The sequence below is a fragment of the Sciurus vulgaris genome (genome assembly GCF_902686455.1).
Source record: "Sciurus vulgaris genome assembly, chromosome: 12".
NCBI classification, from domain to species: Eukaryota; Metazoa; Chordata; class Mammalia; order Rodentia; family Sciuridae; genus Sciurus; species Sciurus vulgaris.
In genome coordinates this window covers 9646017-9663095 of record NC_136473.1, presented here as the reverse complement: position 1 = coordinate 9663095, position 17079 = coordinate 9646017, and the positions used below count along the sequence as shown (strand labels likewise).

The window sequence follows — 17079 nt, the reverse complement described above, 5'->3', positions numbered from 1 at the left end:
GAAATGTGAAGACGTGCTGCTGACTCCGAGAATGTGTGCAACGTAGCTAACAGCCAGATTTACTGTCCTCCTTTCAGGTACCTTGGCACTGGGAAGAGCACACATGGATTGGCTATCCTGGGACCAGAGAATGCAAAAATTGCTAAGGACCCCTCATGGATAATAAGATAACTGATCTCAAGTACTTTTGAATGTACTCTGGAATTCAGGTGAACCTACATGTGTATAGCCTCATTAAAAGGAAGCCTCTGAGCCAGATTTAACTTGGAAGATCCAGAAATGTTACTGCTTTTTCCAAAAATCATGCTGTTTATAAAATTTGGCCAAAAGTATTGACTGGCAAGTTGAAGAATGAGGAAAGTATGGTGATCATGAAGAAATTGAAGTGATTATGTGTTAAATGCCAAATACAGATTAGAATTTTAATGCTTATTAATCCTAGAACATTTATTTTTAAAATAAAAGGCAACTTTGACCTTTGACCTAATGTGTGTGTCATTATTTAAATGACATTTTGCTAAAGTTGTACATAGCAGACCTTCATTAAAAATAGATGAATAAGTGACAAGGGAGTTCCAACATCTGTCTGCCTTGGTGTGATCACACCATGGACCTGCAGAAAAGTCAGCCCACAGATGCGAGTCAAACTGGGCAGTTGGAGGGGTCCAACTCAAGAACAGGGAGTGTTAGGTTAAGTGTTCAGTTGAGTTTTTCCCACTGTCTTTACTGAGAAAACGTCTCAGGACTAGCTCACCTCTATTGTTTTAGCCTCAGATTTTGCAAGCAAAACTTCCTAAATCACCTCTTCCCTTCCCTTCCTTCTGTAAACTCTTCCGCCATTTCTGGTATAACACTTACTTCTCAGCAGTTTTGCGGGCAGAGATGAGTTATTTATCTGGTGCTCCCGTGGATGCTGCCTCCTGCAGACTAGATCTGAGTGTAGATTGAAGAAGAGGCAGAAATGCTTTTCCCTACAGAGACCCATCAGTTCAGTGGGATCATCCCCATGCATGTGAACTCAGTCCCAACAGCACCTCAGAATCCTCTGGAGAGTTCTAACCTGGGTCCACCCAGGAGCATGACACTGTTGTGGTCTGGAAGAGATACTGCTATCACATTTCTTCATAAAAATGCCCTTTGTGGTATAATATGCAACTAGGATTCAAATAGAGTATCTGATAGCTTATTCTTAAGGCATATGTTCATATATTTCACGTTTTAATTCTGCATCTTGTCTCACTTTAAAGAGAGACTGAGCTTGGAGTTAAGTAACCCACCCACTGCATAGTCCCTGTCAGAGCCAGGCCCAGGCTGATTTCAGCATGGGCTAGAGCCAATTCCATGTTTTTAATGACACAGTTGCTGTTCATCAAAGCATTGTACTTTTTCCTTTTCCACCTTTGTCTTGCATGATTCCATGACTCCCTATATTTTGCTAATCTCTGCCCATAAAACTGCTGAGGAATCCTTTAGAGGCCACCTGCAGATCTTGTTTTAAATTCAAGAAAATAAACAGTGCTCTTAAGGGTTTCAGGCAAATGTTTAATTCCACTAGACAGACATATTTTGAAGCATGAGCTAGAATACAAGGGGGAGGAGACAACTCTGGAATGGCTGGGGGGTCAGGCTCAGGTGACTGGGAGAAGATGACACTGATGACTGGTGCTTTCTGATTAGCTGTTACTGCCAACAATACTTGCATAAAGTGCTGAAAAATAACTTAAACGTTACAAAAAGGATGGTCCCGGTAGTTCCAGGCCTCACTGGTCACGTCATCTGGGTGGTCAGCACAGCACTCAGATGGTGGCAGGTTCCCCTTGAGTACTTCGGGGTTGCACGGGCTCTAGCTGACCAGAGTCGGACACGTCATAGCTTGCCTTGTACTTGGCCAGGATCTTCATAAGAGGCCGCAGTTTCAGCCACCACTGTTCTTTGGGGATCCTGTGCCTGGGAAGGAAGAGAAGATGGTAAGTGCCGCCTTCCCCACTGGAAGACAACTTCCAGCTGCCTCTGGCTGCAGCCAGCCCAAAGTAGACTTGCCAGAAAAGGTGGGTTTGTGGAGTCACCTGACTGAACTTTAGATGATAGAGCAATTTTCACAGATCAAATGAAAACATTTTCGTATTTCTAAAAGTTCTGCCCTATTTCTCAATGTCTGCTATTCTTTTACCTTGCTTTGGAAGAGCCCATGTGTTCCTTAAAATATTGGCATGTGCTACTTACTAAGCTTGTGGTGTCCCTCTGTCCTCATGACTCCTATCATTCATTCTTGCTAATGGCAATGACATTTACTCATACAGTGTTTCCTTGACTTACTCAAAATCCGTTTCCTTCTTTAGCTCTGCCACAGGTTGAAAAAGGACGTCTCTTTTGCTTATTCCCAGCACACAGATGCAGTCATCAGTAACACATTTCTTTCCTATAAAAGTTTTTAAAAAAAATTATCAAGGCATCATGTTGATAAAATGGCGTGTGAAGGTGAGAGTCGGATGCCCAGAGCTACCTTGGGTGGATGCAGGAGTTCTGGTTTTGACCGTAAGCTTGGAAATCCTGACAGGTGGCATGGATTATATTTGAGAGCTGTCCATCCAGTGGGGACTGCCGGTGTACAGTGTGACAGGTCCTTCAAGGCTTTCCCAGCAGCTCTGTGCTCCGAGAGTAGTGGGTTATGGCTAGGACTCCCTTACTCCACACAGCTTGAAGGCTGTTCACCTGCCACTTACCAGTACAGCGGCCACCCCAGAGGGAGGGATTCATGGGAAGAACATTTTTAACAATGGACAAATATTTAGTGAATAAATATTTCACTAAATAGTGGAGTAAAGATGTTGGTTTACACTGCAGAAAGACAACTCTTAGGAAACGCTGAGGGCATTCCTGGTTCCCACCACGGTTGAGAACAGGACAAAAGCTTGAATGTCACTGCGCCCAGTAAATCTAAGGCTGACTGGGGATGAGAGTTGGTGCCATAATACAGATGCCCATAAAAAGTACTGAAAAAATAAAGACTGTATATAGATGATATGAATGTATATGTAACAATCTATAAATCCTTACCAGGATTCAGAGCATTGTAAATTATTGATTACAAAAAAAAAATCAGATTTTTTTTTAATTCCTACATACCCACAATAAATATTTTTAAGCACCATTTACAATAACATTTTTTTAAAAAATAGGAATGTAGGAATAAATGTACCAAAAAATGTACAAGGTCTTATGGAGAAAAACAAAAGATTTAAATATATGGAAAGAAATTCAATGTTCAATATTGTAAAAAATGTTCTTTTCACAAATGATTGATGAAATATAGGTTCCCACGGCCCTGCCTCCCTAAAAAGACAGAATTTTGGTGACCCTTGACACCTTGGTTCTGTGGACTGCACCAAGGGCTAGGACAGCCACAATGTTGGAAGGCCGCCAATTTAGTGTCAGTTACCCTTCTCAGCATCAGTTACTTATATAACTGGAAGATTTCCAAGGATAGGTAATTCACCACCAATGAACCACAAAACCCAGAAAGAGTTCTAAGTAAATAGATATCTGGCTTATGATAAATAAAACTATACTAAAAAGTGGCGGGGAAATGAGATTTTTATCCATAAATGGCACCTAAATAACTGATTACCCACTCCAAATAGGAGAAAATGAAATCAGATCTTAAGCTTCATATTAAGCAGATTAAAAGAATTAAAGGTGAAAGAACATTTTGGTAACAAAACTCAAACCATAAAGGAAAAGGTGGGTGACATTCCAATAATATGGTAGCTTTGCCTCCATTAGCCAGAAACTGCTGTGCACATGTCGAACTCTTAGTGACCATCTAACAGAAAAACAGGCAGAATATGGAGAAAGGAGAATGTCACGCAAATACTTAAGAACCTGCCCTCTTCCTCTTTACCTACTGAGTTCCAAGCCAGTGAAACTAACACACTAAACAGGTGACACTTTTAAAAGTGAAGGTAGCAGGTATAGGCCAGTTGGGAGTAACTGCACACTTGCACACCTGACAGTGAGCATATGACTAGTAAAACTAGTTTGAAGACCCAGTTGTCCAGCAGCACCCTGGTATGCACTGGGCCAAGTCCCAGGGACCTGGGCACTAACACGCTGGGTGGGACACTCGAGTGCCAGGGCCAGCAGAACCATCAGCTGGCCTGGAGTCGTGGAGATGACGGATTTGTATGAGCACAGGGCCAACACTGTGCAAAGTCACTCTGAACTAAATCACTCTTTGAAGACTTACATGGGTCATCAAACTCTGAAGAAATCAAAGGAATGGTCATCACAAAATTCTAAAATACTGCCAGGTGTGGTGGCTGAGACAGGAGGATTTTGAGTTCAAAGCTATTCTCAGCAAAAGTGAGGCACTAAGCAACTTAGTGAGACCCTGTCTCTAAATAAACAAATACAAAATAGGGCTGGGGATGTGGCTCAGAGACTGAGTGCCCCCGAGTTCAATCCTGATACCATCCCCCTGCAAAAAAATTCTAAAATACTGAAGGACACACTTGAGTTCTAAAGGACAAAGAGTATGTGGACACCAACCATCTTCTGTTATGGGATTCTGCGCTCTTAAAGTTGTGACTGAAGCAACGAGAAAGTCTTAAGTATCCTAAGTAAAAGCTAATCCAAAGTGTTTCTCATCACCAGGGAAATAAAACGAGGCCACTTTACAGTCTTCCTGGGTGTCTAACGTGTGCACAGCAGTCTCTGCCTAATAGATACAAAGCTACTAAATTATTGGACTGTTACCCACCACAAAGCATTTTACTTTATTAATAGGATTTATATTTAATTTTAACCTTAAAGGTCATATAGCAATGCTAAGACTAACAAAAGCGAAACAATGTTATCACAAGCAGCTTAACAGTGGACTTAAGAAAAAGCAAAAATATTTTACTCAAGACATTGTCTCTGCCTGCTTGCAGTGCTCTGCCATCCTCCGTGACCTCATACCTTTGCTGTGGGACTCCTTCAGCTTTGTGGTGATCCACTGCATAGCTCTGGCAGAGATTTTGGTTCCAAAGTTTCTATCAAATGGAGAAGGTACTCCACCCTGTTTGTGGTTAAGTTACATGAAATTTAGTTACAAAGCAAGCAGAAATGGCAGTTTCTGTAGTTGAACAAGATTCACATTTTTAAGAGATGCAAACCTGCACATATGGTTTGGTTTTGCCTGTTTCTGTCTTCGTGGATTTGACTGGGTCAGACACCCAAGCTCTGATTGGTGCAGCCAGAGCGCGGCCTATCTTGGCGAGCGCGGCAGGCCCTTCCTCCTCCCCAGGCGGGACTCTAATCAGCGGGACCATCACTGAGCAGTCCTCACTGTTGTAGAGTCTCAAATCAGGGATTCTTGAACTTGTTTTGGGGTAAGGAGAGATGACAATTTCCTTTAAGGATCTGACAAACTGGACTTTTTTCCCCCACAAAAACACACGCTTGCCTATTTCATCATTTTTGAAATAGATCAGTGGGCCCTAGTTTAAAAGTTCCCTCAGATACAAGGCACGGAGGGAATGACGCAAACAGCAAAGGCCTTCAAACCGGGAAACCTGGGACCACCTCCTTCCCAGCTCACACTTAGAAATCCTGAAGTAAAAGCTCACCCTGCCATTCTTTCCAATTCATTCCGATTTTGTATCAATCTCAAGTGTCACTGGTCTGATATTCCATTTTAAATCTTATTAAACCCCAATATTTAAGAAAGTATTTGCTAGATGTGGTGGCCTATGCCTGTAATCCCAGTGGCTGTGGGTGGGTGAGTGGGCCCTGAGGCAGGAGGGTTGTAAGTTCAAAGCCAGTCTCAGCAACTTGAGACCCCTCTCAAAATAAAAAATGAAAAGGGCTGAGGTGTGGCTCAGAAGTTAAGTGTCCCTGGATTCAACTCCCAGTCAAAAAAAAAAAAAAAAAAAAAAATTAAAGTATTTAATTTGAATACGATTTCCAAATGAACCAGTGTCACTATTTACATGAGAGCAGAGTTTTCCTTAAAATCCCCACACACTGCAATAATCACACACAGGAGCACACATCCTAAAGCTGGTGGGACAGCTAACGACAGAATAATCCAGATGCTGCTTCTAGTCACCCTCGAATTTACTTGTGAACGCACATTTTCCTAAAAGAGGCTGAAATGAGGCCCCAGTCTGCAGCCGGCCCTCCGTCATCCTGCCAGGACTCCAGGCCTACCTGCTGCATGTGGCCCAGCACGTTCTTCCTGCAGTCGAACACCCCTTTGCCTTCCTCGGAGTAGAGCTGGTAGATGAAGTCGGTGGTGTAGTTCTCGCTGCAGCTCTCGTTTCTGCCACGAAACGGAAGAGCCGGTTACTCCCCAGGCCAGGGGCGCGCAGGGATCTGGGGTGGATCTGGGGTGGCGCTACCCGCGCAGCCTCTGGCGCACAGCCGCCTGTCAGGCCGGCTCCTGCGGCCTTCATCCCTATCCTGACTGGGTGTTCTCTCCTTCAGGAAGGTCAAGGGGCTTATTTAAGGATATGATTGGGAGATATCGTGGGAAAAAAGAGAAGACTACAGAGCGAAACTCAATTTTAGAACCACCCTTTATTGCTTCATTTTTAAAAACTGGCTCAGAATATCAGGCTTGCCAGGAAATTCCCCTTTATTTAAATGCAAGTATATTTTTAACAGCAGGCAACCGCTGTATTTCTTTGTTCCTTCAGTATTCAGAGCGAGGCTCAGGGTGGTAAAGGAGCAATGAGTGCTCCTTAGGTTTCAGATCATCTGCGGAGTCTCAGAACCTAGGTCTGAAAGGGAGGAAGATCAGAAACTTTTACATTACCTGAGCACAAGACCCCTCTGGATGGTGGTCTTCATTTTTTCTGTCAGATGTTCCACGTTGGACTAGAAAGAGTATTTTGTTAATCGGACAATCAATTATTAGGCACCTACTATGTGCCAGGTACTGTAAGATCATAAGTGCTAGAATATAGCAGCAATTGAGAGAGCAGCTGCTTTTATAGCTTACATTTATTTGTGGGTGACTACAGTAAACAAATAAGAATATATTAGTGATATCAGTGTAGTAGTGATAAATGCACCAGTAACAATAATCAAGATAATAATACATAGGGTGGGAACAGGGCTATGTTACTGGGCATATTTATTTAGTGAATGGAAATCATAACTTTCACAAGAAATGCTTTCCAAAATAAACTGATTTCCCTCCTAAAGTATTTATTTCATTTTGTGCATTTGCCTAATGTTCATGATTATCTATTGCTCCTTATCTATTTCCATGACAGTATTTTCTTAGAGCTCTCAGAAAATAAACTGTTGCTTGACTTTATATAGCATGTTTATACATAGCCTAATAAACATTTTCTGACCCCTCCCCAAAAATTATATAGGCTCATTCATACACAAGTTCTCTTAAGAAAATTGGTCTTGAAAGAATGTGCAAAAACATTTCAGTGCATGCAAGGAAGATTACTAAAAGGTGGTAATTTCCTAATGACTCATCCTAAAATATGAGCCATCAAATTTGTCATGATTACATTTCTTAATCATCTACCATGTGCCAGGAGCCATGGTAAGTGCCAGTCAGACACTTTCTTTAGATAGACGTGAAGTATTAGCAGTTCAATATTGTCAGTAAATTCATGGTTCATATGTCCTCATCACCAAACATCTCATTACTTGATTTAGTTCAGAAACAACATCATAACTTGCTTAGAGACAGTTGCTCGACTTGTCCACCAGCCCATGCTTATTCTTTGGCAAGGTTGCGGGGTCCATGCCTGGGTCTAGCCCCAGAGTCCAAACAGAGACTATGGCCCTCGTGGGCCTGCTCTTGCCCTACCCAATCCATGAGTACCTGCTGCAGGCACTGAAGCTGCACCAGCTACACCAGATGCCCACCCCTCCTTCCTCCAATCCAGCAGCCTGGTTCTGGCCAGGCCTGGGCCAGTGAGGGAACAGCCTGGAAGGATAGGCTGAACTAGCCCTTGGCCTGAAGGAACTGAAACAAGTGGGAAGCCTTAGGAGGCCTCTGACAGCTTGGAAGGCTGGGACCACGATGCGTCAATGTAGGCTCATCAGTGGGTGCAGGTGGGGCTTGTGGGGGGGGCAGGTAGGAGGAAGGTGGGAAAGCTGCATATTGCCTTCTGCATCATTTTGCTATAAATCAAAAAGTGCTCTAAAAATAGTCTGTTTATTTAAAAGTGATAATTTTAAAAAGCAGCAAGAAGTGGAGAAAGCAGGAGGTCTGGCTCCTGTCTTGTTTGTGATTGGTGCTATGTGCAGCCTCCCCCACCAACAGATGCAGAGTTAAGCCACTTCATGCTCCCTGGCAGCTCCAGCCACCTTCGTGAGCACCACACCTTCCCTAACTGAATTCAGCACTTCTCAGCCAATGACAGCTGCTTCTCATGGGGACTCTAGCTCCATGGGGCAAGGAACACCCTCCATCTGCCACAGGACTCCCTACCCTTGGGTCCACAAAGACACCAGAGGTCTGGGACTATGGTCATACATAAAAGGCCTAAGGGAGGCTGCTTAACCTATGGGATTAAACAAGGATCACCAAGCCTGTTTTCACACACGGGAAGAAGGTGTCCTCAACCCTGTCTGTTCTGTGTTGCCCATCAAGAGAGCTCCCGATACTGCAGTCGCAGCACCTGGACAGAACGAGGGGATGACTGAGTGCACACAGCTTGGGATATTCTACACCACCATCTCCATCCCCTCAAAATGCGAATGGCGACAAATGTGAGCACACACTCAACCGTACCAGGTGGATTCCGAACTAAACTGCGCTCACGGGGGCCCGACCCTTTGCCATACCTGCAGGTCTCTGATATCGAACGGCTCTTCAAAAATGTAGGCGGCATCGGCTCCAGCTGCGAGGCCCCCCATGTTGGCCAGGTAGCCACAGTAGCCCCCCATGGTCTCGATGATGAACACTCGACGCTTGGTCCCACTGGCCGACTGTTTGATTCTGTCACATGTCTGGTCACAGAAAAGAAGATCAGTCATTCCAACCCAGGACACTGGCCAGTGTCAGATGTGCACCAGCCCAGAGCCTGCACCCCTCGAGAGCTGCAGCAAGTCCCTCCACCAAGCCTGAGCGAGCAGTCATGAGCACTAGACACGGCGAGGAACAGTACGCACAGCGGCCAGGACCCTGCCTCAGTAACGTGAGCCTGCCTCTGCATTTACCAGTGCCAGGGAGAAGCTCTGAGCACCATGCCTGGCCACTGTCCTTCTCCTGGGCACCTTAGGAGGTGATGAGGGGGATGGTCACTCAAGACAGCTCACTTTTGCTTTTTTTCTTGTTTTGGTACCAGGGATTGTACCCAGGGACACTTAAACACTGAGCCACATCCCCAGCCCTTTTTTATATTCTATTTAGACAGGGTCTTGCTGAGTTGCTGAGGCTGGCTTTGAATTTAGCAATCTTCCTGCCTCAGCCTCCCAAGCTGCTGGGATTACACCACACCGGGCTCACCTTTCAGTTTTGAATGTGTCCTTGTTGGTGCAAATCTAGATTTTATGCAAATGCAAACTCTCTGGCTTAGTTGATGGAAATCACTATGCTAATTTTGAAAAGCTCTGTCTATGCAGTTAGGGTTTTGGTCATCTTCGGTTCATGCACAGATGCTACGTCATGCTTAGGGGTAGCTCTAGTCCAATACCGACAGTAGCTTCTTGGACAAAAGCATCCAGAGGAGTCTTCCAGATGCAGGGGCACCTGGTCTCATAACGAAAGGTCTTACCACCCAGCCTCCAGGCTCATGGCACACAACTCGGAAACAGCCACCTGCCGCCTCCCACCTGTGGTACAGGTCTAGGTGCCACTTATTTCTGCTGGAGCCTCTAACTCAGCCCCCAGCACCCAATCCGTTCCCACAGTACTGAGATCCACCTTTAAAATCCAAATCTGATCAACTTCTTGCCTTACTCAAAATCTTCCACCAACTACTTTGAGTACACTTCAAAGGCTTTAGATGGAGGCCCTGGCCTGCCCACTCACGAGGCCAGGTACTGCTCCTGGCTCCTGGCTTCAGCCCCCTTCCTGGTCTGGAGTCATGCTGCACTCGAGTTGTCCTGGTGGTCCTCACACACTCTGGTGTCTGGGCATGGTGGTGGGCTGCATAGAATCCCCCAGAAGTATCCTGATCCTAATCCTTAAAATCTATCAATCAAGCTAAGGATCTGATGCAGGAAGATTATCCAGGTGGCCCATAAATGCCATTACACTTGTCCTTACAAGAGGGAGTCACAGGCGATCGGACACAGCAGCGGAAGACCTGCGAGCACTGAGCAATATACTGCGTGCCAACTTGGAGAAAGGACAGGCCAGGGGCCAAGGCCTGCAAGGAATGCAGCCCCACAAACTCCAAGAGGCAAGAGCGGCCTCTCCCCTGGGGCCTGAACCTTGACATCAGCTGGACGGCTTCTGCCCTTCAGGATGTGGAGAATAGTGAATACTGCTTTAAGGCACACTGACGTGTGCTCTTAGGAAAAGGCTCACGCAGGCACCTTCTTCCCTCCTTACCTCTGACCCGGTTCAAGGTCATTTCCTCAGGAGAACTGTCTGATCTCTAGGACTGCACAGCTCTCTGGCAGGGGCTCTTGTGACACTGGGTGTCCTTTCCTGATAGAAACCATCCCAGGACGAGGTATTTGATTTGGGTGTCTCTTCCTCACTAGATGCAAATTCCACGAGGCAGGAGTCCTGGCTGGGTCCACCCACTGTGGCAGGGTCAGCAGCCCCAGTTCCCAGTCAGGTAACTCAACCAGTGTCACAGAATGGAATGGGTGCACACACCCCGCCCACCCATCAGCCAGCCCAGGGCCCATCACACAGGATCCCCTAAACCAGTCTCCAGGGCAATTAACGGAGAGGGAAGTCACCAAGGGAATGCTGCCCTGGGCTCGAAACCAAGCCTTCTGGATCTTTGGGGTAAGAGGAAAGAGGGTTCGTGTCCACCAAAGTAAAATAACAATTTGGAAATTTTCACTTAAATACTTTGGATTAAGTTTGAAAGAACATTTTGATTAACAAGCAAAGGCCCAATTAAAATCATTATTCTGACCTATAATTCTAACTTTTCGGATGGATTCCTACCCTCCTAAAATAATTGTTTGATACATTAAAAACCCACTCTGCACCTTAGTGCATGGGCAGCTTTGAATTCCCTGAGAGCTGAGTTGGGAAGAAGAGGGATCAATGGCACCAGTTCTCTTTGTGTTCATGCGGGGACAGGGGACCAAAACTAGCCAAGGAAGTCAGAGAACCCACAGCTGCAGCAGAGCAAGGGTGCAGAATCCACTGGACTTTCATTGTTATGTTTGCACTGGATATTTACATAAAGCATTCAGGTATTTAAGCCTCCTTGTGTGGCCTATTCTTAGAGCCATTCTGGGGGGTGGGAAGGGACAGGGCTGGACAGCAACTGCCTATGCTGGTGGCCAGGCTATCAGGCTCTCCCAGAGGTACAAAACCACATGGGTTTTTTAGCTTAATCTCCCCAATGTGTCTGTTCTAAGGTGGGGAATTATTGTCATAATTGAAACAACAATGCTCTAGTCAGTTAAGGGCAAAAGAATAATGCCCCCAAAGCAGCCCGACCAGAGGCGGTTGCACGCATGTGTCTCTGAACCCATCTCGATGGGCTGTCAACAAAACCTAAAGTCCACCAAGTGAACCTGACAACGGACAAAGGCCCAGAGCTTCTGTGTGCCACAGACTGTAAAAAACAATGACAGCTGGGCTGGAGCAGGCTACCGCTGCTTGGAGCTTGCACACACCTCCCTAAATACTCTCCTGTTGCATAGATTGTATCTGAACGTTTGAATTAGTTTCTTCTAAAAATAGTACAGTATTCGAGCCATGTCTGGTTCGATTACTAAAAGTAATTTGACCAGAAAAGGCCACAGCACAAAGGCCATCCTGCCATGTGTTGGTGGCCACAAAGGGGCGTCTCTGACTTCGGGTGGAAGGAGGTATCACAGAGGGTTCCCCGCTGGACCACAGGCAGAGCCACTGCCCACTGGCGTTTCCCTGAGCATCAAACACCAGCTCCCTCCAATGGCACACACAGATGACCAGGGAAAATTCCTGGAAGATCTGTGCTAGAAGAAAAACTACAAGCTGCAGTTTAAATAGCCCTGACATTTTACACCGAGCTTTCAAACACATAGTGGAGTTCACTACGGAGTTAAGATAGGGGGAAAGCCAGTGGGCCGTACTGTGGGAACACAGTCTTGCTCTGCCAACAAGCCAGGAGGTTATTTTTTCCTGACTATGGGATTCCTCCAAGGAATGTGCCTGATGAACTCCAGGGACCAGGGCAGGGGCTGGGCTGGGGCCAGGAGGGGGCTGTTCCACTGAATGCTGTAGGGAGCCAGCAAGGCGCCTTCCCGGTCAGTGAAGGTGGGTAGTGCTATGCTACCTGCAAGTTGAAAGTAGCCCAGGTGTTCAAGGAGAGTAAGGTCCAGCACTGTCCCGGGCCCTAACAGTGTTCAGTGATGGGGAGCTATTTTACTGGTTTATCTGGGATATTAACTTAGCATGCAAAGAAACAGAACTCCAAGGAGGGTACTGGGGTCCAAGGGAGCCTTGACCCTCGTCATGAGCTGCAGTCAGCCTCTGTGAGGGCAGCATGCTGCCGGAGGCACAAGGACCAGTGCCAGAGGGCAGTGACGAGGATGTACTCATCCTTCAAGAGATTCTAATGCAGATTTAGGACATTTGGCCCAAGTGTGGCGGGTGGGTGGGGAGATGCTTTTCCTGCATTATAATTCAACCCAGAACAAACCTAGGATAAAACTGCTGTTTTCTGAAGTTCTGTACCAAGTTGAGTTAAAGAAGCTCAACAGTCATGACTTTTCATGAACTAACTCAGATGTGCATGTGTAAGTTAAGAGGCCCGCAGCTGCCCTTCTGGAGGACGCCAGACCTACTGAGTCAGAAGTTACCACCATTCTTTTTCTGGTTTGGTGAGGAACATTCCAGATAGCAAAGGCTTGTGTGGCTAGCAGGTATCCTCATGTCCTGTGCACAGGAGTCAGGGGCCCATGAAGGCGCAGCACGTCACGTACGCTACAATGTGGACGCTGGCACCGCAGCCAGCACCTGCTGGATCGATTAGTCCCTACCCACAGGGTGCGGCAGTCAGCGAGCTCCCAGGGAACTCGGCGGGGAGAGTGTGCGTCCCATTAGCTCTGCTCCACCGAGGAGCTCCCGTACTTACCAGGTACCTAGGCCCCCTTTCAGCACACTCCCGTGACTTGCTGTGTGACGCTCCTCTAAGGTCACACCTCTAGCTACTCAACTTCAGGCAGGAACGGCTGGCCTTGCCAGAAATGCTGCCCACAGCTCACCTTGCTTAGGTGGTGCAGAAACGTTAGGCAAAGGGCTTTATACAACACCTTACTTTTAGTCCACAAACAGGCTCTGCCTAGGAGAAATCACCTTATTATAGAAAATGTGACAAAAAGCCAACCTAACAGGAAACACAAAGTAATAATGCATTTGGCCTGTTCATCCTCAGAGAATGAGTGGGCTTCCCCTTTCGGTGTCCGCATGGGGGAGGGCAGGGAATGAAGGGGGACAGCGAACTGGAAAAGAGAGCTGGACCTCATGGCGGTCTTCTTAAGGCAGAAGAAATAAATTGTTAAAGCAAATAGAACAAAGCAAGAGCAGACAGAGTTCTCTTACCTCAACCACCACATCCAGGCTAGTGTCAGAGCCAATACTTATATCTGTGCCTGGGACATTGTTGCTAATGGTGGCAGGCAGGACGCACACAGGGATGCAAAACTCCTCGTGGCTGTTGCGAGCATCAGCCATCATGATCGCGCTGGAGTAAGCCTGAAGCAGCAGGGCCACGGCAGTTAGCGGGCACAGGCTCATCACCTGCCAGTCACTGGGTGTGGGCTGTGGCTCCAGGGATGTGACAGGGAGGGACCTGAGTCGCCAGTGGGAAGCTGTTTCATGCAGGTGAACAGAGTCAAAGGGAGCCTGGATCAGCACTGCGGGAGCAGGGTGAGCTCCAACACCGGGCCACAGCGGGCAGCCGGGCCTCCTCCCCCGTGTCCCGCAGCAGAGGCCACAAGCAGTGGAGTCTGGTGGTGCAAGGCAGCAGCAAAGCAGGCACGGAGCAAAGCAGGGGTGGAGGCGGCATCAGCGTGTTAGTCATTAGACGGACAGCAGCTCATTTCTTGGCATCTCAGAGTAAGTGGGAGAGCCAGTGAGGCTGGGGAGTCTAGTGCAACACCAATCACGAAACTTCTGCAGGGAGGGGTGGGGAGAGCACAGGGCTGTGAGGTCGACATCAAATGACTGGCATCACGGATGCAGAGCAGGGTCACCTGCAGGCAGACACCGTGACACCGCAGAGGGCAGATGCGGAAGAGGCATGCAGATACGTTACCCACAGCCCGCCACCAAGGAGCCCTGGCTCCAGGGCGTAACTCTGCCATTTGGAGAATCCACTTCCCTTCTGGAGGGAGCCTCCCTTTCAGGGCCCTTGGCAGCGCTTACATTAAGCAGGACAGATCGGCAAGGTCCGATCGACTGTTTTGGAATTCCAATGGAAACTGGCTCTGATGTCAAAAGGTGAGCTGTTCAGCCCTGCAGACAGAGGTGTAACTCTCTGCCTCAGGGAGGTGACCAAGTTAGTAGTAGGATACAGGTCCACTTACCCAGAGTTCCTAAATCCAAGCAGCCCCCAACATCTTTGAAATATTTGCTGGCAAATCTGACCCAGTCATAGTCTTTTCTCAGCCCCACTTAATGCGTCTTTGCAGTCTGCTGCAGAAGTTTACATGATAAATGGCGTGTGCTCTGTGTTGCCTGTTTTTTTTTTTTTGGCCATATTGGGGATGAACCTGGAACCGTGTGCATGCTAGGCAAGTGCTCTACAACCAAGCCACATCCCGTCCTTCTGTGTTGCCTTTCTGAAACCCAGAATGTTCTGAATTCTAGAGCCTGTGCGGCCTGAGGATTCTGGACAGTGGGCCATGGACCTGCGGCAGGTTAGTCCTTGGAGCAGTCAGTAGGGAGGTGACAAGGGCGGTCAGCACTGGGTGGTGGCGAGTCCAACAGGAGCATCTGGCCCCCTTAGCCCACTTCCTCCACCTCTGCCCAAGCTGGACCCGCAGCTGGTCTGTGTGGCCTCTCTCTTTCCAGCTTTGGTGTGGCATTTACTGCAGCGATTTGTTCAAAATGAATCATGAGAAGATTCACCTGGGGGCGCCCACTGGCCAGCACCCACTCTCTGGTGGGCTCCCCAGCACCTTCTACGAGTATTCACTCCGCCTACCGAGGAAGGCTCTAGCCCAGGGTCCATGGAGGACAGGCTGTAGGGGGAGCGGCCGTCTCTGAGAAGGCTCCTGCTGAAGTCAAAGGGGCGTGGGCCGTGCTCAGACAGGGCTCCCTGTGGGCCAGATGGGGTGGGTGGAGAGGTGGCGGGTGGGCTTCGGGGCCAGTGACTTTGTTCCTCCTGAGGCCCCTGATGGCAGTCCTTCCTGCCTTCTGTGTCCCATCCTCCTTTTGTTTCCTTCAATCTCAAAGCAAAGGACAGGGAGACTATGGGCCGGGCAGCCCTTGCCCAGGAAAGCAGGACACTCTGAAGACACACAAGCAAGTCTTGCCTTGAGATCCTGAGTGAGCCTCAGTGATTTTCCCTGCTCCCCGCTCCAGGTGGACACTGTAAGACACCATCAAGCTACCCTTGATGAGAGCTACCCACACCAAGAACACAGCTGGGGTACAGTCTCAGGGGCCTAGTTATGGTTTTTGATTTCGTGGTCATCAGGACTGACCAGGGCTATTGGCAGGGCTGTAGTCACCGCCACCTTTGTGGCATCAACAGTAGCTCGTGCTCAGTTTGCTTTGGCTGTGTTATTGGCTGGAACAAAGTGCTGTACGTTTGGGGAGGTATACAAAGTAAGTCCAATAAAAAAGCCTGCAGCTACCTCGCAAGAGTCTCCTAAATGCCTGTGCTGAGGTACTGTGCTAATTTTGCTCTGCCCAGAAAACTCACTGACACTGCAGCTACTGAGACCCCCTTCCAGGTATGCGACTGCAAGCTAGGTGTCACTGCAGACAAGGAGGAAAGGATTAGAGAAGACAACGATCAGATATGCAAAGACGGTGGTAACTTCATCAAGTAGGACTAGTTCAGGGTTTGCTAACCTGGACTGGTTGATATTCTGAGTCAGATAATTCCCTCTGGTGGGGACTGTCCCATACCTTGTAGGATATGGAGCAACATCCCTGGCCTTGACCACTAGATGCCAGAAGCAGTTCCTCTCCCAGCTATGGCAATCCAAAATGCCCCTTGATCCTGAAAATGCCCCCTGGTGCAAAACCATCCACAGCTGAGAATCACCAAGCTCCCCAGACAAAAGGAACCATTTGGTATTGGAGATGTCCATGGATTCTAAACGTGAAGGCCATCCCAGGCCAAGCAGGTAGCTAAACACCACTAGAAACAAAGCACCTAGATATGAGCATGCAGGGAGCTCTGGTAACCTGTGTAGGACACCAGCTTTGAGTTACCAATTAGGTCAGTGAACTGATACTAACATGCTATGGGCTCTGACCCACCAGGACAGCAGCAGGAGGGACCCAGAGTGACTTTGTGTAGAGCGCCACACAGCCCCATTTCCTGCAGAGGATTCGTGGTTACGATCTAGTTTAACCCCAAATCCAAATGACTGGAACCAACTTCATTTTGCCCAATAAACAGATCTCTGGAAGAAACCAATGACACGTTCAGATTTTCGTCTCTTCCCCTTGAGGATACAGGCCCCAGAGCAGTCAGAGCAGTCACTGAGGTTATCCTGATTGGCTCCGGCCTCGGCCACCTACCTTGAGATGGCAGAACCAAGAGGACGACCTGGCTCCTTGGAGCCTCAGAAACAGCACATGAGGAAGACCACACACATCCCCTTGCCTCGTGATCGTGCCTGAGGTGCTCAGGAATGATCAACTACCTGCTCCTTCTTTTTCTTTCTCAAACATCATTGTCGGTTAACCTAGCTTGGAGAAACTCAAATGAGTAAATGACCAAATTTAAAAGAAAAGTCACAAGCTCCCTCAAAGGG

At 47.7% G+C, this 17079-nt stretch overlaps 2 protein-coding genes across 4 annotated transcripts in view; one reads left to right on the top strand and one right to left on the bottom strand.

Annotated features, from left to right (window-relative positions):
• The window catches only part of PITRM1 (pitrilysin metallopeptidase 1), a 32603-nt gene extending 32121 nt beyond the window's left edge, over nt 1–482 (top strand). The window contains exon 27 of the mRNA XM_079107039.1: nt 78–482. Coding sequence (XP_078963165.1) covers nt 78–171 — 94 coding nt within the window. The 3' untranslated portion in view covers nt 172–482. The remainder of the gene's footprint in view (nt 1–77) is intronic.
• Nucleotides 483–1523: 1041 nt separating this feature from the next.
• Nucleotides 1524–17079, bottom strand: part of PFKP (phosphofructokinase, platelet) — a 58780-nt gene continuing 43224 nt past the window's right edge. For 2 of the 3 annotated variants that reach the window (XM_079107040.1, XM_079107041.1), the window contains 6 exons: nt 8803–8967; nt 6800–6861; nt 6193–6304; nt 4960–5059; nt 2317–2419; nt 1524–1947 (listed from right to left, as the gene is read on the bottom strand). In XM_079107040.1, coding sequence (XP_078963166.1) covers nt 1797–1947; nt 2317–2419; nt 4960–5059; nt 6193–6304; nt 6800–6861; nt 8803–8967 — 693 coding nt within the window. In that variant the 3' untranslated portion in view covers nt 1524–1796. Of the gene's footprint in view, nt 1948–2316; nt 2420–4959; nt 5060–6192; nt 6305–6799; nt 6862–8802; nt 8968–13684; nt 13838–17079 lie in introns of all 3 variants that reach the window. The other variant, XM_079107042.1, reaches the window with a different exon arrangement.